This window comes from Microcaecilia unicolor, chromosome 7, assembly GCF_901765095.1.
Source record: "Microcaecilia unicolor chromosome 7, aMicUni1.1, whole genome shotgun sequence".
In the NCBI taxonomy this organism is placed as follows: Eukaryota; Metazoa; Chordata; class Amphibia; order Gymnophiona; family Siphonopidae; genus Microcaecilia; species Microcaecilia unicolor.
Window position 1 is genome coordinate 129,079,848 of NC_044037.1, and position 21,572 is coordinate 129,101,419.

At 43.8% G+C, this 21,572-nt stretch overlaps 1 protein-coding gene across 1 annotated transcript in view; it reads left to right on the top strand.

Moving 5' to 3' along the window:
- Positions 1–21,572, top strand: part of COL6A1 (collagen type VI alpha 1 chain) — a 422,434-nt gene that overhangs the window by 110,011 nt on the left and 290,851 nt on the right. The window contains 2 exon segments of the mRNA XM_030210386.1: positions 1,316–1,342; positions 1,434–1,478. Of these exon segments, the coding sequence (XP_030066246.1) occupies positions 1,316–1,342; positions 1,434–1,478 (72 nt within the window).

Consider the following 21,572-nt stretch of genomic DNA (forward strand, 5'->3'; position numbering starts at 1 on the left):
CCTGACCCGCAATTACTATCCTCCTGCTTTGCTTTTATGAAGAGGGACAGTATCTGTCTTTTCTCAGTCATTTAGAATCATTCCTGTCTCCAAAAAGTGATTCAATAAGTGTCAGTGAGACTCAAAAAGTCTCTTAAAGGAGCTTGGAGAAATTTTGCATAGCTGTAGTCAATTACCATTTGAAGAGAGGAGACATTGCAACAAGGCAGTGGTAGCAGTGTGACTAAGGGACGGAGATGGTATAAGCAGTAGGAAAAGATATAAGAATGCTTCTTTAAAAGTTATTGGGTAAAACTTAATCTGGATTGTTGCTTCATGCAGAAAGAAGCATATAGGCAGAGTATAGGCAATCTAGGAGAGGGCTATAAAAAGAATGCTAAGTCTGCTCCAGAAAACATGTGAAACAAAACTAGGGCACTTATCTATGTGTATTCCTAGGAGAGGAGAGAGTGCATGATTTGATAGACATTTAAAGAAATAAATCATCATCAGGAGAAACAAACAATCAGTGCAAAGAAAGTTCTAGAACATAAGGGCATGTAAGATTCAAAGGAGGAGACTCGGGCATAACATTAGAATTATACTCAACAGAAATGTTGGTAGCAAATACAGAAGTAGAATTCGGGAAGCGGTAGGATAAACACAGAGGATCCTTCATTTGAAGGAGTGAAGAAAAAAACAGATATCTGATGGAGTTTGTGGAATTATAAGAGGAACAAAATTCTGTGTGAGCAGGAAAAAGAACTGAGTCCTCAGAGAGGTAAGGAGGAGAGGGATGGAGGACAGAGTAAAATGAACCCTAAGAGAGAATGGGAGAGGAAGATGGGAGAGCTAAGTAATGTAGGGGGTCTTTTACAAAGGCACGGTAACATTTATAGTGCACGCTAATGAATAGCACACACTAAATGTTAGCGAAACCCATAGGATTATATGGGCGTCTCTAGCATTTAGTGCACTTATTTTTTAGCGTGCACTAAAAACGCTAGCATGCCTTGTAAAAGGCCCACATCATTTAAAAAATGATTATATTTCATTTGGAGCATTCTAATGATCTGGCAGGCTATAAGTTTAAGAATTGAAATGTAAGGGAGGAATCCTTTGAGATTAATTCTAGTAGAGAGAAGATAGAGAAATTTGGCCCGAAGGAAGGAAAAAGAACAAGAACTGAAGTGATAGGAGTCCTAAGAGGCTATGGGTCATGAAAAAGGAGAGAAGGGGAGGGGAAAAAAGAGGAGTCATGAGAAGGAAAAGTGATGGTAAGGTTCATTATGTCTCTATGTTCACACTGATAATTCTTTTTCTTCTTTATTGCTAGGGGGGACGAGGACCAAAAGGAGCCAAGGTGAGTTCTGGTACCCTATTTCTTTGTAGTAATTTTTAAAGCTGGCTTGTGACAAAGGTTTTTCAATGTATTCTTGTCTTTCATGTTGCAGGGTGAAAAGGGCCACCGGGGAACTGATGGGATTGATGGGCAGAAGGTGAGAGACCTGTCTGGGTAATGCACTCTGCTGTGCCCCCATAGTGAGGAAGTAGTTGTAAAGCCACCCTTGGAATACAACAAGGAAATTCTTTGCTAATTTTTGTGAAATGTTACTTAAAATGATTCCTTGACATATAAGTTTTGTATTTATAATTTTGTATTTAATTACATTTGATATACTGCCTCACACCAGAAAGTATTAAATAATACAAATAGCTCATAAATTCATAGCAAAATGCAAATAATGTTTTTGACGTATACCTGTTCAGTAGTTAAGCAAATTGCTCTTCCTAATCTTTATGAGCACCAAATTCCTCCATTAATTAGAAAGAATGTTGGAAGGCCATTTTACATAGAATATACAATCAGAAGCAGCCATTTTAGGACTATCCCCCTCTCTCTCCTTCCTCTGAACGTGCCTACATTCAGATCTCATCAGTGCTTTTTTTTTTCCTAGGAAAAAAGGTGTGGTACTTAGGCAGAGCCAACTTTAGGGGGCGAGGTAACTGGAGGTTTTTTTTTCAGCCAGTATGGTATATGGAGTCGTACAACCCAGAATAGCTCTACCTGTAAGACAACTGAGGGTCACAGATTTGAGGCTGGCTGGTGCACCAATAGTAACATAGTAAATGATGGCAGATAAAGACCTGTACGGTCCATCCAGTCTGCCCAACAAGATAAATTCATTTAACATGGTATGTGATACACGGTATGTGATACTTTATATGTATACCCGAGTTTGATTTTCCTTGCCTTTCTCAGGGCACAGACCGTAGAAATCTGCCCAGTACTGTTCTTGTACTAAGTTCTGAAGCTAACATTGAAGCCCCTTAAAATTTACACTCCAGCCCATCCACATCTATTCAGTCACGATCAGGGCGTAGACCGTAGAAGTCTGCCCAGCTCCTGTTTTGTTTCCCAATTACTGGCGTCGCCATCAAATCTCCGCTAAGATTCCACGGAACCATTCCTTCTAAACAGGATTCCTTTGTGTGTTATCCCACGCATGTTTGATTTCCATTACCGTTTTCATCTCCACACCTCCCGCGAGAGGGCATTCCACATATGCACCACCTCTCCGTGAAAACATACTTCATGACATTAGTCCTGAGTCTGCCCCCCTTCAACCTCAATTCATGCCCTCTAGTTCTACTGCCTTCCTGTCTCCGGAAAAGGTTCATTTGCGGATTAATACCTTTCAAATATTTGAACGTCTGTATCATATCTCCCCTGTTTCTCCTTTCCTCCAAGGTATACATGTTCAGGTCAGCAAGTCTCTCCTCGTACGGTTTGCAACTTATTCATTAAATCACATATACCTACAGTATATCTTGCCCCTATCCTCGGAACTCCCAATCACACGCCGCTTTCACTCATAACACTCAATTCTCTTCACTATCGTGATCACCTTATCACATCTTGTCAATTAATACAAAGACCTTCATTTGCTTATACGAGCATAAAATCAAAGAACATACTTCAATCATTGCTATACTATCTTCGTGATCGTCTTATAGCTTTTCAGTCCAATGTTCACGAACTCAAACAAAGTCTTTGAATACAAATTCAAATGCTATGGAAAAGTTGTTCCCGTCTCTTGAGAATCATGTCCTATGAGGAACATTGCAGCGAGGGAAAGGCTACCGAGGTGCCTTATACGTGAACATTTACTCCAGCTGAATGGCCTCAACCTTGAGGTAGAGTGGCTATAGTGAGGCCACGTCATGTAAGGGGAGGAGCTAAGGCATATTTAAACTCCCGCGTGCATGCCCTATGGTATAGCGTTTATTGGGCAGGTAGAAAATCCCTGACTTGGAATGAAGTCCTGATGATAAGCAACCAATTTTGATATTGATTGATTAGAAAGTATTAGATATGACTAGTATAAATAAGCCATTGCCTATGCTTGCATCTGTATGTTTGTGTATATCTATTATATATTCCGGGCATTGGTTCCTCCTGATGAAGGAAACTTCCGAAATGCGGTCTCGCATAGAGGACCAGGACAAGAGATAGAAAATCTGCAGGATTTAAAAGGACTTTCAGCTGGAGTGAATGTTCACATATAAGGCACCTCGGTAGCCTTTCCCTCGCTGCGATGTTCCTCATAGGACACGGTTCTCAAGAGACGGGAAAAACTTTCCATAGCATTTGAATTTGTATTCAAAGACTTTGTTTGTGTTAGTGAACATTGGACTGAACAGCTATAATACGATCACGAAGATAGTATAGCAATGATTGAAGTATGTTCTTTGATTTTATGCTCTTCGTATAAGCAAATGAAGGTCTTTGTATTAATTGACAAGATTGGATAAGGTGATCACGATAGTGAAGAGAATTGAGTGTTATGAGTGAAAGCAGCGTGTGATTGGGAGTTCCAAGGATAGGGGCAAGATATAGGTATATGTGATTTAATAAATAAGTTGAAGAAATTTATGTAGTAAGGAGTACTTTAGGCATGTATTATCGAGTTTGTACTCTGGTAACAAATTGTGAACCCTAGTTTGTTATAAAAATATTAAATTTAACTGCTAGGACCCTCGATCATTCTTCTAACGTCGGAGATCCCTTTTCAATAGAGGGAAGGAGAGGGGGGGGGGAAAAAAAGCCAAGCTGGAAGATTTTGAGTGAGAAATGTAATGGAGTGGATAGGACATTTTTGGAAGTCAGGAAAAAAAGGTACCTGTACTTGTACCAGTGCAAACTGGATGAAAAAATGCCTGGATCTCATAAAAGTAGGCATGAACATTCTCAGTTTCTCCTTTATATGCATGTAACTCTTGGGTAATTTATTCAAGCTTGTTTCCATTGAGTAAATCAGAACTTATCTGCAGAAAATAAGCTATACAATTACCCCAAATATGTATCACACACCCCATTCTAATCAGGACTGGCCCAACCTTAGGTAAAATTAGGTGGTAGCCTAGAGTAGCAGCTTCTAGGGGAAGCAACACCAGCTGCAATTAAAGCAAAACAAGTCCTGAAAGCCACAGAAACTCAAAGAATATTAGTGCCTACTTTTACCTGTAAAACAAAGTTCAATGTTTAAAGGCTTGGTGCTCCAGTTATACATTTTTATAGAATTGTTGCAGGGTATTCATGATTGTAGAATTTAATTACCAAAATCTTGGAGAGGGGATGGGCTAGGAACCTGAAAATTTAATAAGGGTGGTGTAAAGCTGAAAGTTCACCTTGGCATCTAATTACTCTTCCACAGGTCCTGACTATAATTCTCTCTCTCTTCCCTCCCTTTGGCAGGAGGAGAGTAGTACTTTTTACCTATATGTTTCTCCTACTTTTTTAGCTCAGTTTAATGTTGGAAAGCTCATGATCAGTGGGCCCCATAATACTATGAGGACTCTTACATCAGACTTTATATTAAAGCCAACAGCAGAGAAGATGGGGGGAAGCCACTACTTATTCCTGGGATTGGTATGTGGAATCTTGCACTCTTTGGGATTCTGCCAGGTACTTGTGACCTGGAGTGATCACTGTTGGAAACAGGATAATGGGGTAATGGATCATTGGTCTGACCCAGTATGGCTATTCTTATGTTTTTATTATTTGAGGGACCAGTGGTATGGCAATATAGTGGTATCTCATATTGCCCTCATCCCTGATATCTTCCTGATAAACTGCTGACTCTATCTGCTTCAATCTATCTCATTAAAAAAAAATTGGTGAAAAGCAGAAACCTCTTATTGCTCGGAGACTCCTTTATCAGAGGCATTAACTTAGAAACACAGTTCAAGGGTTCCAACCTAGTGAAATGCCTTCCAGGATCTTCAGCTACCAGATGTACTGACCAAATACTGAAAGTGATCCAAGAAGAGAGAAGGCTTCAAATACTGATGTTGTAATTCACCTGAGGACTAATGGCCTGGCCAACAATAGCAAATTTACAGCATAGAGAGCATTCCAGAAGCTTGGGGAGGGATTGAAATTTTTGGTTTCGACTGTTGCTTTTTCTGAAGTAATTCTCACATGGGGGAAGGAAGAGGAAAGACTACGCAAAATAGTGGATTTCAATAAGTGGGTTGAGTCTTGGTGTAAAGAAGAGGGTTTTAGATACATAGGAGCATGGGTTAATATGTGGAAAAATAAAAGGCTGTACTGTAAATATGGGCTACATCTTTCTGTGACAGGAAAAAGCATGCTTGGGGAGAAATTCAGACAATATGTTTCTAGACATTTAATCTAGAAGGCAGGGGTGACAAAAGGAAACAAGGGAGTTCAGAAAGTCACCCCCCAGATGATGGCAGAGGGAAAGGTCATCTAAAATATAGAAAACTACCTAAACTCACTAAGCACATGGAAAGCAATGAGCACAAATGCTCGTAGTCTAGGTAAAAAGGTTCAAGACTTGCAAGCCCTGATGTTTGAAGAAAACTTGGATATTGTTGCTATTACAGAGATGTGGCTCAATGATTCCCATGAACAGGATGTGACTATACTGGGCAATAATCTTTTTAGGAAGGACAGAGAGGGCCGAAGAGGTAGAGGAGTGGTTCTGTATGTGAGAGTCAATATCAGAGCAGCTGAAATGTGGGGAACTGGGGAAAGAAGAAGCTTTATGATCGTCCTGGAAAGAGAAGATGGAACTTGTATGTACATGGGGGGTTATCTACAGACCTCCAGCACAAACTGAGAGCTAGACAAGGATCTGATAGAAGATATTCAAAAGATTGGTGTGAAAGGGGAGGTGCTACTGTTGAGAGATTTCATCTTGTCTGATGTGGATTGGAACATCTCATCTGCAGAATCAGAAAGAAGTAGGGAGATTGTGGACGCCTGTCAAAGTGCCTTGCTCAGACAAATGGTGACAAAACCCATGAGGGAAGGGTCGATGTTGGATCTAGTGCTCATGAATGGAGGAAGTGTTTCCAATATCTGGGTGGGTGCCCACCTATGTAATAGTGGAAGCCCAGGTCAATATATTCCGCGTATAAAAAAGGAGGACGGAAGACCAAACGACAGCCGGTGTGGTTAAATAGTGAGGTGAAGGAAGCTATTAGAGCTAAAAGAAAATCCTTCAGATAAATGGAAGAAGGAACCGACCTTAAAATAATAAGAAACAGCATAAGGAATGTCAAGTCGAATGCAAAGCGCTGATAAGGAAAGCTAAGAGGGACTTTGAAAAAAAGATTGCGTTGGACGCAAAAACACATAGTAAAATTTTTTTTGATATATTAAAAGCAGGAAGCCGGCAAAAGAATTAGTTGGATCGCTAGATGAATGCTAGATGACCGAGGAGTAAAAGGGGCAATCAGGGAAGAGAAAGCCGTAGCGGAGAGATTAACATAGTAACATAGTAGATGACGGCAGAAAAAGACCTGCACGGTCCATGCAGTCTGCCCAACAAGATAAACTCATATGTGTTACTTTTTGTGTATACTCTACCTTGATTTGTACCTGTCCTCTTCAGGGCACAGACCGTATAAGTCTGCCCAGCACTATCCCCGCCTTCCAACCACCAGCCCCGCCTCCCACCACCAACTCTGGCATAGACCGTATAAGTCTGCCCATCATTATCCCCGCCTCCCAACCACCAGCCCCGCCTCCCACCACCGGCTCTGGCACAGACCGTATAAGTCTGCCCAACCCTATCCTGCCTCCTAGCCATCAGTCCCGCCTCCCACCCCCGGCTCTGGCACAGACCGTATAAGTCTGCCCAGCACTATCCCCACATCCCAACCACCAGCCCCGCCTCCCACCACCGGCTCTGCCACCCATCTCGGCTAAGCTCCTGATGATCCATTCCTTCTGAACAGAATCCTTTATGTTTATCCCACACGTTTGAATTTCCGTTACCGTTTTCATTTCCACCACCTCCCGCGGCGCGGCATTCCAAGCATCCACTACTCTCTCCGTGAAGAAATACTTCCTGACATTTTTCTTGAGTCTGTTCCTCCTTCAATCTCATTTCATGTCCTCTCATTCTACCGCCTTCCCCTCTCCGGGAAAAGGTTCGTTTGCGGATTAATACCTTTCAAATATTTGAACGTCTGTATCATACACCCCTGTTTCTCCTTTCCTCAGGGTATACATGTTCAGATCAACAAGTCTCTCTCTCATATGTCTTGTAACGCAAATCCCATACCAATTCTCGTAGCTTTCTTTGCACCGCTTCCATTTTTTAAACATCCCTTCGCAAGATACGGCCTCCAAAATGAACACAATACTCCAGGTGGGGCCTTACCAACGACTTATACAGGGGTATTAAAACTCTTTTCTTCTGCTGGTCACACCTCTCTCTATACAGCCTAGCTAGCTACGGCCACCGCTTTGTCACACTGTTTCGTCGCCTTCAGGTCCTCAGATGCTATCACCCAAGATCCCTTCTCCCCGTCCGTACCTATCAGATTCTCCCCGCCTAACACATAAGTCTCCCTTGGATTTTCTACTCCTAAATGCATCACTTTGCATTTCTTCGCATTGAATTTTAATGCCAAATGTTAGACCATTCTTCTAGCTTCTGCAGATCTTTTTTTCATGTTTTCCACTCCCTCCAGGGTGTCCACTCTGTTGCAAATCTTGGTGTCATCCGCAAAAAGGCAAACTTTACCTTGTAACCCTTCGGCAATGTCACTCACAAATATATTGAATAGAATCGGCCCCAGCACCGATCCCTGAGGCACTCCACTACTCACCTTTCCCTCCTCTGAGCGAACTCCATTTACCACCACCCTCTGGCGTCTGCCCGTTAACCAGTTCCTAATCCAGTTCACCACTTCGGGACCTATCTTTAGCCTGTCTAGTTTATTCAAGAGCCTCCTTTGGGAAACTGTGTCAAAAGCTTTGCTGAAATCTAAGTAGATTACGTCCATAGCACATCCTTGATTTAATTCTCCGGTCACCCAAAGAATTCAATGAGATTCGTTTGGCACGATTTCCCTTTGGTGAAACCATGTTGTCTCGGATCTTGCAACTTATTTGCTTCTATGAAATTCACTATCCTTTCCTTCAGCATCGCTTCCATTACTTTTCCAATAATCAAAGTGAGGCTTACCGGCCTGTAGTTTCTGGCTTCTTCCCTATCACCACTTGTGTGAAGAAGGACCACCTCCGCCGTTCTCCAATCCCACGGAACCTGTCCCGTCTCCAAGGATTTATTAAATCTTTAAGAGGACCCGCCAGAACCTCTCTGAGCTCCCTCAATATCCTGGAGTGGATCCCGTCCGGTCCCACTGCTTTGTCCACCTTTAGATGTTTAAGTTGTTCATACACACTCTCTTCCGTGAACGGTGCTATATCCACTCCATTCTCACATGTACTTTTTCCAGTCCATCGTGGTCCTGCTCCAGGATTTTCTTCTGTGAAAACAGAACAAAAGTATCTATTTAGCAAATTTGCATTTTCTTCATCATTATCTACATAGCAGTTCGCAGCATCTTTCAGTCTCACAATTCCCTTTTTAGTCTTCCTCCTTTCACTAATATACCTGAAGAAATTTTTGTCACCCCTCCTTACCTTTCTAGCTATTTGTTCTTCCACATGCGCTAGCCATTTGTTAAATGAATTATTTGCTTTGGTCTTCACCGAGGAAGATTTGGGTGGGATACCGGTGCCGGAAATGGTATTCGAAGCTGACGAGTCGGAAAAACTTAATGAATTCTCTGTAAACCTGGAGGATGTAATGGGGCAGTTCTACAAACTGAAGAGTAGCAAATCTCCAGGACCAGATGGTATTCATCCCAGAGTACTTATAGAATTGAAAAATGAGCTTGCGGAGCTATTGTTAGAAATATGTAATTTATCCTTAAAATCGAGCGTGGTACCGGAAGATTGGAGGGTGGCCAATGTAACGCCTTTTTAAAAAAATGTTCCAGAGGAGATCCGGGAAATTATAAACCGGTAAGTCTGATGTTGGTGCCAGGCAAAATGGTAGAGACTATTATTAAGAACAAAATTACAGAGCATATTCAAAAGCATGGATCTTTGAGACAAAGTCAACATGGATTTAGTGAAGGGAAATCTTGCCTCACCAATCTACTGCATTTCTTTGAAGGGGTGAACAAACATGTGGATAAAGGGGAGCCGGTTGATATTGTGTATCTGGATTTTCAGAACGTGTTTGACAAAGTACCTCATGAAAGACTCCAGAGGAAATTGGAGAGTCATGGGATAGGAAGTAGTGTTCTATTGTGGATTAAAAACTGGTTAAAAGATAGAAAACAGAGAGTAGGGTTAAATGGTCATTATTCTCAATGGAGAAGGGTAGTTAGTGGGGTTCTCCAGGGGTCTGTGCTGGGAACGATGCTTTTTTTTATCATATTTATAAATGACCTAGAGATGGAAGTAACTAGTGAGGTAATTAAATTTGCTGATGACACAAAGTTATTCAAAGTCGTTAAATCACGGGAGGATTGTGAAAAATTACAAGCGGACCTTACGAGACTGGAAGACTGGGTATCTAAATGGCAGATGATGTTTAATGTGCGCAACTGCAAAGTGATGCATGTGGGAACGAGGAACCCGAATTATAGCTGTGTCATGCAAGGTTCCACGTTAGGAGTCATGGACCAAGAAAGGGATCTAGGTGTCGTCATTGATGATACGTTGAAACCTTCTGCTCAGTGTGCTGCTGCAGCTAAGAAAGCAAATAGAATGTTAGGTATTATTAGGAAAGGAATGGAAAACAAAAATGAGGATGTTATAATGCCTTTGTATCGCACCTCGAATATTGTGTTCAATTCTGGTCGCCGCATCTTAAAAAAGATACAGCGGAATTAGAAAAGGTGCAGAGAAGGGCGACGAAAATGATAAAGGGGATGGGACGACTTCCCTATGAGGAAAGGCTAAAGTGGCTAGGGCTCTTCAGCTTGGAGAAAAGGCGGCTGAGGGGAGATATGATAGAGGTCTATAAAATAATTAGTGGAGTTGAACGGGTAGATGTGAAGCATCTGTTCACGCTTTCCAAAAATATTAGGACTAGGGGGGATGTGATGAAGCTACAATGTAGTAAATTTAAAACGAATTGGAGAAAATTTTTCTTCACTCAACATGTAATTAAACTCTGGAATTCTTTGCCAGAGAATGTGGTAAAGGCGGTTAGCTTAGCGGAGTTTAAAAAAGGTTTGGACTGCTTCCTAAAGGAAAAGTCCATAGACCGTTATTAAATGGACTTGGGGAAAATCCACTATTTCTGGGATAAGCAGTATAAAATGTTTTGTACATTTTTGGGGTCTTGCCGGGTATTTGTGACCTGGATTGGCCACTGTTGGAAACAGGATGCTGGGCTCGATTGACCTTTGGTCTTTCCCAGTATGGCAATACTTATGTATATGTACGATATGGTTTGATATAAGGGCAAAGGCGAAGTGTGGATGCCCAAAACTCAAAGTACTGGATTTCAGACATACTGATTTTGATAAAATGGGGGAATACTTGAAGAAGGAGCTGTTGGCGTGGGAAGACATAGGAGAAGTGGAAAATCAGTGTTCAAAGCTAAAGGCTGCTATAAATATGGCAACTTATCTTTATGCGAGGAAAGTAAACAAAAACAAGAGAAACAGGAAGCCTATATGGTTCTCCAAACAAGTAGCTGAAAAAAATAAGAGCAAAAGAGGCTTTGTTCAAGAAATAGAAAAGAATGCTACGAGAGGATCACAGAAAAGATTATCGGATTAAATTCAAAGAAGCGAAGGGGAAAATACGGCTAGCGAAAGCAGAAGAAAAAATGGCTAAAGATATAAAGAGAGGTGACAAGATTTTTTTCAGATATATTGGAGAAAGGAGAAAAGATAGGAGTGGAATTGCGAGACTGAAAGGTAATGAGAATGGCTATGTGGATAGTGATGAAGATACAGTGAATGTACTAAAATATTATTTCTCTTCGGTGTTCATGGAGGAAAATCCTGGAGAAGGACTTCGGTTGGCTGCCGAGGGAATATCTGGGAATGGAGTGGATACTGTGTTGTTTATGGATGAAAGAGTTTATAAAGAGCTTGAGAATCTGAAGGTGGACAAAGCTATGGGGCCGGATGGGATACATCCCAGGATACTGAGGGAGCTCAGAGAGGTCCTGGTGGGATCACGTAAAGATTTATTTAATAGATCTTTAGAGACGGGAGAGGTACCGTGAAATTGGAGTTGAGTGGATGTGGTCCCTCTCCACAAAAGTGGAGACAGGGAAGAAGTGGGAAACTACAGACCGGTAAGCCTCACGTCGGTGGTAGGAAAATGGAGTTACTGTTGAAAGAAAGGATAGTTAACTTTCTAGAAGCCAATGGGTTACAGGACCCGAGGCAACATGGCTTTACCAAAGGAAAATCCTGCCAAATGAATCTTATTGACTTCTTTGACTGGGTGACCAAAGAACTGGATGAAGGACATGCGCTAGATGTAATCTACTTGGATTTCAGCAAAGCCTTTGATACAGTCCACCACAGAAGATTCGTGAATAAGCTGAAAGGGTTGAACTTAGGACCGAAAGTGGTGAACTGGGTAGGAAACTTGTTGATTGATAGGTGGCAGAGGGTGGTGGTAAATAGAATCTGCTTGAAGGAAAGGAAGGTGAGCAGTGGAGTTCCTCAGGGGTTGGTGCTGGGGTCTATTCTCTTTAATATATTTGTGGGAGATATTGCTGAAGGGTTGGAAGGAAAGGTTTGCCTTTTTGCGGATGACACAAAAATAGCCAATAGAGTGGTTATCCTGGAGGGAGTAGAAACGATGAGAAGGGATCTCCAAACATCAGAAGTATGGTCGAGGGTCAGGCAGTTAAAATTTAATCCACTCAAGCTAAAGTAATAATTGAAAATCACAACACAACCTCACACTGGATTGTGTAAATATCATGTAGGGCACACCCACCTATAGAAATTCTAGTTAGTCTAATAAGATTTAATTAGTTGGAGAAAAAAACTTCAGTGTCGCCACCCAGCCAACCCAACATAGCAGGCTATAAGGCGTAGGCTCGGCGTGCCATCATATAGCTTCAAAAAAACTCCATCGATTACTATTAATTCAATCCACTCAGAAGATTTATTTTAACTCTTCTTACTAACTAGTAATTGTGTGTGCCTACACAATTCTGTAGATCAGTTATTTATATACTCTTGATACACTTATAAAGTTCTATTCAATGAGATCAAACGAGGAACACCGCTAGAAATCACTTAGCTTCATCAGACCACTGTAGTGTTCTGCTCATTTTGGTGCTTTCCGTTCCTCAACCCGACAGGGAGCCCCCATTTCGCTAGTGCTGCATCAGGGGTTTTACTTCTATCTCTTGTTGTATCAACGATTCTGATCAAATCTCTGCTCTGCTGTATCCAATGCTGCCAGCATTTTTGAAGCTATATGATGGCACGCCAAGCCTACGCCTTATAGCCTGCTATGTTGGGCTGGGTGGGTGGCGACACTGAAGCTTTTTTCTCCATCTAAGTAAATCTTATTAGACTAACCAGCATTTCTATAGGTGGGTGTACCCTACATGATATTTACAAGCCAGTGTGAGGTTGTGTTGTGATTTTCAGTTAAAATTTAATGCCAAGAAGTGTAGAGTGATACACTTGGGGTGCAGAAACCAAAGAGAGATACCGAATCGGAGGGGAGAGATTAGTAAGCTCAACTCAGGAGATAGATGGTTATGATTCTACTGAGACAGGCAGGGGAATGACTGGGACTCACTTCTGATTGGCCTGTCAGGATTGAGCTGACATCTGAAGCAGTAGACGTCAGAAGTCAGACCTTATTTAAAATTACCTCTCCCTACTGCGGATGCTCTAGCGTTTTTTCCTTTCAGCTGAGCTCTGGTTCTCTTGCTCTAGTCTGTGCTAGTGGCACAGTGGTATTCTTTTGCTTGCTCTTCTCTTTGTTTGTGGTCTCTGTGTGTGCTGGTTGTAACAGCGTTTCCTTGATTGCTTCACTGCAGTGCAGCTGGGTCTGTTGTCTCTCCTCTGCCTGTTTCTCTCAGGCTGTGGTGTTGAATTGTCTGTGTAAGTGGTTCCTGCTTTGTTTGTTTAGTTCCCTCTACTCTGCTTTAACCCTTTATGTGCCAGTGCTTGGTATTTGTCTTTTGTGAGCCCTGCCTCTTTTGGCAGCCTTTCTCTGGTGTCTGCTTTAACCTTTCTGTTCTTTTGTGAGCCCTGCCTCTTTAGGCAGCCTTCTCTGGCATCTGCTTTAACCTTTCCTGTACTCTTGTGAGCCCTGCTTCTATTCCTTGTCCTATATTTGAAAGCAGCCTTTCTCTGTAGTCTGCTTTTGCTTGTTGTTATTTTCCTGTGGGCTCTGGCCCTTTTCTTGTTTGTGTATTTGAAGGCAGTCCTTCCTCTGTTCTGCTTTTACCCTGGGTGCCCCTGTGTTTGTTATTTGACTTTGGGGAGCTCTGTCCTCCTTTGTCTGTTTAGTTAGTTAGAAGCTGCCTTTTCTTTCTGTTTGCTCTTGCCCTTGGCCTGCTGTGTTTGTTTCAGCTCTGCGGGGTCCTGACCCTCCTCTGCCTGGTGAATTCTAGCAGCCCCTTTTCTTCAGTCTGTCTTTTCCTGTTCAGCCATTTCTGTGGAGCTTCGCTCTTGGGTTTTGTGAGTCTATAGTGTCCTGCTCTGACCCTGCTTTTTCCCTTTTCCCCTGTGTGCACTGCCTTCCGCTACCTGGGTTACTGTATAGCCTTTGTTGTATTTCTCTTCCTCTGGTTGTTGTCTGTATCTGCAGTTTGGTCTGACATCCTTCCCTTTGTGTCTCTGCCTGGTGCTGTGTGTGCCGCCTGAGCCCAGTCCCTACCTGGGATCTCTCGTTGTTCTTTTCCCTTCCATAGTGTAAGATTCGGTTCCAGTTCGGCCTTGCTGACCATATGCTTGTTCCAGATCGGCCTTGCTGCCACATGAGTGATCTATTCCCCTTTTCTGGTGGTGCTTTCTGATTTCCTTGAGTGTGTGGGGCTTCGTGGCCCATGTTACTGTATAGTGCCTGTTTGGTCTACCCTAGGCCTGGCCAAGGTCCTTCATAGGCCGCGACCTAGGCACAAGGGCTCACAATCAGACTAACAGAGATCTTGGGGTGTTTGTTGGTGTCAGAGGATAAGAAGGTGAAGAAACAATGTGACAAGGCGACGGCTGTGACCAGAAGGATGCTAGGCTGCATAGAAAAGAGTATAACCCAGCAGAAGAAAGGAGGTGTTGATGCCCCTCTACAAGTCGTTGGTGAGGTCCCACTTGGAGTATTGTGTTCAGTTTTGGAGGCTGTATCTTGCTAAAGATGTAAAAAGACTGGAAGCAGTGCAAAGAAAGCTACAAATGGTATGGGATTTGTGTTGCAAACCGTACAAGGAGAGACTTGCTGACCTGAACATGGAGGACAGAAGAAACAGGGGCGACATGATACAGACTTCAAATATTTGAAAGGTATTAATCCGCAAATGAACCCTTTTCCGGAGACGGGAAGGTGGTAGAACTAGAGGACATGAATTGAGGTGAAGGGGGGCAGACTCAGGAGTAATGTCAGGAAGTATTTTTCATGGAAAGGGTGGTAGATACATGGAATTCCCTCCTACAGGAGGTGGTGGAGATGAAAGCAGTAATGGAATTCAAACATGCATGGGATAAACACAAAGGAATCCTGTTTAGAAGGAATGGGTCTATGGAATCTTAGTGGAGATTGGTTGGGTACGCCTGTAATTGGGAAGCAAAACCAGTGCTGGGCAGACTTCTACGGTCTACGTCCTGGTTCGTAACTGAAGATATGGCTGGGCTGGAGTGTAAATTTGAAGGGGCTTTGATGTTAGCTTCAGAACGTTTAGTACAAGAACAGTGCTGGGCAGACTTCTATGGTCTGTGCCCTGAGAATGGCAAGGTACAAATTAAACTAGGGTATACATATACTAATCAAATACCATGCAAAATGAGTTATCTTATTGGGCAGACTGGATGGACCATTCAGGTCTTTTTCTGCCGTCATTTACTATGTTACTATGATATCCCTTTGCTGCTCTACCTGTCCTGGGCACTGCAAAGGTATAAGAGTTCGATGGAATTGGTTCAAAGGAATTGTATCAAACATATCAGAAGGTTATGGAGGGTTGGCAAGGATTAGATAAAGATGCCATTGGTAGATGAATTTAGAAATTTTTTTCTCTCAAAGGTAAAAATTTGAGAGCTAATTCTGTGTCACTGCCCCCTCATATGAGAACAGAGAGGACGGAGTTATAGATTGCCTTAGATCTAAACTAGATTAGTGTTACACTCCTACCTTGCTGCTCCTGGCGGTGGCCATATTGAGAGATTCATTTGAGGGCGGCCATCTTGAGAGGCTCATCGATATCAGTTCCTGAAGGTCAGCCATCTTGAGAAGAGCATCTGCATCGGTTCCTGAGGGGCAGCCATCTTGAGAGGCTTATTCCTCTGGATGTGCCCAATGAGGTTCCTGCCTGTCAGCTGTGGCAGGGATCTCCTGATGAGAGGCCTATTTAAGAACAGAACACTGTCATCGGTTTGCTTCGGCTTCTACTTTGGTGGAGTTCATGGTGTTTCCTGTTGTTTTGCGGATTTGATCATTGCTTGAGTCCTGACTACTTCTTTGTTTGCTGCCTGCCTTGACCATTGCCTGACTCCGGACCACCTCTCTGTTTGCTGCCTGCCTCGACTCTTGCCTGTCGTCTGACCACTCCCGGTTGGAGTTCGGAAGTCCTGTCGGCCCCCGGTCTTGGGGGCTCAACCCCTGGGGGAAGGGGTCGCTCCAGGTGAAGTCTCGGGATTGTTCGGCCGTCCTGCGGAGCTCAGGTCCGAGCTTGTCTCATCTGTGCTTCACTGGGCACAGGGTCTCACAGCATAACAATTAGTTTCAGGAACAATCCTTGACAAGTATATCTAAACTGATGGTTAATATTAAACGGACTAGTAAGCTTTTGGACCCTATACATGTGGAATATATAAAAATGAATAGACATGGCCTGATAGCATTGTTTCTTCAGATGCTTAATGAAAGCCTGTCAACAGTTATAGTTCCTGTTTTGTGGAAACAGGCTATTCTCCATCTGATACTAAAATCTTCCAATGGTGATATGGGGAATGTGAGTAATTATAGACCAATATCTAATTTACTGTTGCCAGCTAAGGTGGCTGTGCAACAATTTACAGATTATATAGAAAGCATAAATGTAGTACATCCCCATCAATCAGGATTTAGAATAGGATATAGCACTGAAATTTTATTAACTTCTTTTTTGAGTGAGACATATGAGATGTTTGATCTATTGGATACAGATGCTGTTGCCTTTGCAGTATCATTAGACTTAGCAGCAGCTTTCGATCTGGTGGATCATTATCTCCTTATTCAACAGTTACAATATGTTGGGTTCACTGGGAAATATTTGGATTTATTTACCTCATTCCTTAGTGATAGAACCTTTAGGGTAGCTGCTAAGTGTACTGGTTCTAAAATCTTTTCTTTGTGGTTCCACAGGGGTTAGCTCTTTCACCAATATTTTTAAATGTTTCTTGAGTCCCCTTTTTAGTCTGATCCACTCATTTGGTTTAAATAGTGTGAAAATGATGAGGCTATTATGCAGAGGAAGCTCCCACCTCAGGCTCCTAGATCCCTCTTTCACTCAGGGTGAGCTGGTTCTCAATATGCAGATTTTATGCAAATTAATCTACTACCTTTTCTGCTCAGGGTGACCTGCTTCTCAAAAGGCAAACATAGTCAGGTCTCACCAATCAGGCTATTTTCATACACATCTTTATTCCAGCCTCTGGGGCACACTTTTAGCTTAAAACACTTCATAAGCTTAAACAGTTCTTCCAGCTTAACCAATCATTTCTTCCTACTCCGTGCAATCTTCCCTTTTAAACATTTCTTCTTGCACAGTTCAATATCCAGAGATTTCTTCCCCCCTGAGCCCTCTCACACAGGCATTTGGGCTCAGTATTAACTCAGTCCCTGGACACACAGTCCCTCCTTGTAGCACACAGCTCTAGACACACAGTCTCTTCAGCTGGGACACACAGTACCTCCTTGAACACATAGTTCTTATTCTTGATACTCCAGGGCCTTCTTGCCCCAGCCAGCTTCCTTCCTGGAAACACCCAGTTCTACCACCAGTCCAAAGGGCACAGCCAGTACTTCTCATGGGGATCCCTCTGCTTCAGTTACCAGCTCTCTCTCCTGCCACTGCTAGCTCTAGCCCTCTTCCTCACAACTCAGGAGGAGTATAAGTGGTTAATAGCCAAACAGGACCCAGCCCATAACCTGCTGCACCTGTTTCCACCTCCAGGACTCGCCCCAGGTCCTAGCGACCTCCAGCTATCCTCCAGGACTCGCCCCAGGTCCTAGCGACCTCCAGCTATCCTCCAGGACTCGCCCCAGGTCCTAGCGACCTCCAGCTATACCTCCCCTTTCTGGCTCCCTTCAGCAACTCACCCAGCCCTTTTCCCTGGACATTTTAGGGGAACTACGCCCTCTAGGGGCCTAACCAGGGTAGGACAGCCTCTTCCTTCTTACATACCCCCACCCTTAAGATAATTGCTGCTCAACCTCAGCCACTCTGTAAGCCTTTTCCACTGAGGAGCAGCAATTCCTCCAAGAGGGCATACACTTTTCCAGGCTCATCCCTGTTCTATCCCTGGGCCTCACCAACCCTCCATCTAGGCTCCTCATCCCCCTCTTAGCACATCCCATGGCCCCGGGCCCTTCCCATTCACCAGGCCGAGGGGTTTCCACTGCAGCGGGCCCTTCCTGACCCCCTTCTCCTGCAGCCCCCTCCCGCCTCTTGGGCCACCCGACGCTACCATGAGCCCTCCGAGGGAGGGGTCACCTAGCTCGCCTAGGTCCCTTATCTTTCTCTTAGCACCTCACATGGCTTCGGCCCATCCCCCCCGTTCCCGGGGACCTGAGGTGCCTAACTGCAGCAGGTCCTGTCTGACCCTCCAACTGCAGCCACCTCCTACCGCCTGGGGCTTCCGACCTCACCACGATCCCTCCGAGAAAGGGGTCACCTGACAACTCTTCTCTTAGCACCACACATGGCCCGGGCCCTTCCCTCTCACTAGGGTGCCCGCCGCTACCATGCTCCCCCAGGCTGGGCCCCTGCAGAAGGTCCCTTTTGACCCTCCCCCTGCAAGTCCCAAAACCTGGTTCTTAATGTTCCTCTTTAATAGATCCTCTCCAGCGGTAATTGACTCCGGTGAGTGCTCTGGACTTCTCTTCTCTGGCTTGAACTTTTCTCCAGCTTCTCCGGCCTCCATCCTTCCTGGCCGTCCGATGGTGCAGCCTGCAATCACACAAAACAAAATCCAAGTGTGGCCTGTTTACTCTCCTGGCCCCCTCACTTGTGCTGCACCTCCCTGTGTGTCCGCCTCCCCTCCCAGGGAGGGTCTTGTGGCCTCCTCCATCCCCTACAGCCACTCCCAAGCCTCCAGTGCTCACTTACGTATCCACTCTCACCTCCCCCCTAGATACCCTTTACCTGGGGTAGGTGAGCAAAGCGCTTTTGCTAGTGTTGGCCCCCTCAACGGGCTTCTGGAACCACAGCCTCTGGAACCTCCAGGTACACCTCCCTCTCACGCCGACCCCTCATCTGGTCTGATCTGGAATCCAACTGCTCCCAGGTGGATGTTCAGTGCAGATCCCACCACTGCCACCATTTGTGAAAATGATGAGGCTATTGTGCAGAGGAAGCTCCCACCTCAGGCTCCCAGATCCCTCTTTCACTCAGGGTGAGCTGGTTCTCAATATGCAGATTTTATGCAAATTAATCTACTACCTTTTTCTGCTCAGGGTGACCTGCTTCTCAAAAGGCAAACATAGTCAGGTCTCACCAATCAGGCTATTTTCATACACATCTTTATTCCAGCCTCTGGGGCACACTTCTTTTAGCTTAAAACACTTTCATAAGCTTAAACAGTTCTTCCAGCTTAACCAATTCATTTCTTCCTACTCCGTGCAATCTTCCCTTTTAAACATTTCTTCTTGCACAGTTCAATATCCAGAGATTTCTTCCCCCCTGAGCCCTCTCACACAGGCATTTGGGCTCAGTATTAACTCAGTCCCTGGACACACAGCTCTAGACACACAGTCTCTTCAGCTGGGACACACAGTACCTCCTTGAACACATAGTTCTTATTCTTGATACTCCAGGGCCTTCTTGCCCCAGCCAGCTTCCTTCCTGGAAACACCCAGTTCTACCACCAGTCCAAAGGGTACAGCCAGTACTTCTCATGGGGATCCCTCTGCTTCAGTTACCAGCTCTCTCTCCTGCCGCTGCTAGCTCTAGCCCTCTTCCTCACAACTCAGGAGGAGTATAAGTGGTTAATAGCCAAACAGGACCCAGCCCATAACCTGCTGCACCTGTTTCCACCTCCAGGACTCTCCCCGGTCCTAGTGACCTCCAGCTATCCTCCAGGACTCGCCCCAGGTCCTAGCGACCTCCAGCTATTCTCCAGGACTCGCCCCAGGTCCTAGCGACCTCCAGCTATACCTCCCCTTTCTGGCTCCCTTCAGCAACTCACCCAGCCCTTTTCCCTGGACATTTAAGGGGAACTACGCCCTCTAGGGGCCTAACCAGGGTAGGACAGCCTCTTCCTTCTTACAATATGTACTGTTATGCAGATGATATTTTGATAGTCAGTAGAATTAAATAGCGCCCAGTTTTTCTAATTTGCAGAATTGTTTAGTAGCCGTAATGCACTGGTTGGAAAATCACTGGTTGTTTTTGAATGTTGAAAAAAATGGTTACATGCTGGATTTCAGGTAGAATGAATCCGCCACTAATGACACTCACTTTGTTTGGAAAAACAGTGGTCCTGGTGAACTGTCTTAAATATCTTGGGATCATTATAGGTTCCAACTTAATTTTTGATGAGCAAATTTCTTCATGAATGAAAAAAGGACAGTTGAGGGCGATGAGACATTGCTTCGATGAAGCTGCGTTGCATACATTGATACATGTATTGTTAATTTCAAAATGAAATTATGGAAATATGAGTTATATGGGTATCACATAAGCACATATAAAACATTTACAGACATTACAAAACATGACAATTCAGCTGTTAGGTGGGGTGCATAAATACAACCATATTACACCATTGTATAAATATTTTCACTGTCTCTCTTTTAGGATTAGTTTAAAAATTTTGAAAATAACTCGTAGAGCTTTTTATAAACAACCTTCATATTTAAGTTTGTTAGTTATTCCCTGTATACCAGCAAGATCAGTGAGGTCCTCACAAGACAATAGGATGGTTATACCTCACCATACTAGAGCATCTGGTGTTTGGACTAGGAAAAGAGCTTTCTTTTGGTTAGTGCCAAAGTAGGGAAAGAGGGATGAGATGCTAGATATGGGGAGGAGGGTAGTGGAGAAGTAAAAATACTGGGCCTAGTGGGGGGGAGGGGAAGTGAAGGGGAAATGCTAGACTTAAGGGGGCAGTTAGGGAGAGGAAGAGGAGATGCCGGACCTGAGGGGGTAGAGAGGGAAATAGAAGAGAGCTAGTTAAGAAGGGTGTTGCTGTAGTAAGGGTGGGGGGGGGGGGGCGGGGTGGATAGGGCCCTCATCCACCCCTGGGGAGAGGATGAGGAGTGCATGGCTGAAGGTTTGCTTACTCTTAGGCTGAGTCAATACAAAAAATAAATCGGGAATGGCTCTACTTTGTCTTATATACCTTTGTAAAAATACACAACGTTTGAAAGGCAAACCAATTTATTACAACAGAGATATATTTATTATTGAAGGCGTCTCATACTGTCACAAAGACATATTTATGTCATACTTCTTTCAAGCTTGTATGCTTGTGACTTTGTACAATCATAGACCACCTCCAGCCAACCAGTAGTTCACACTATCTGCCTATAATGAAAACATCGATGTCCATATAACCGTGTACTTGCTGTGATATATATATATATATATATATTTTTTTTTTTTTTTGTGTGCTACTGTTCAAACATTCAGGCACTGTTGGAATAAATTTAATTATAGTGCAAAAAAATCAACTTATCTTAATGTCTCTGGTAGTTGCAAGCCATGTTTTAATCTTCTTAGGCTTCACGCATTTCCAGAGTTCAGCTTATCAGACATTAATAGAGTCTCCGGTACGTTGTCAGCCCAACAGGACCCTGTTTCGCGGTCAACTGCTTTCTCAAGGGCATATGTCTTTCA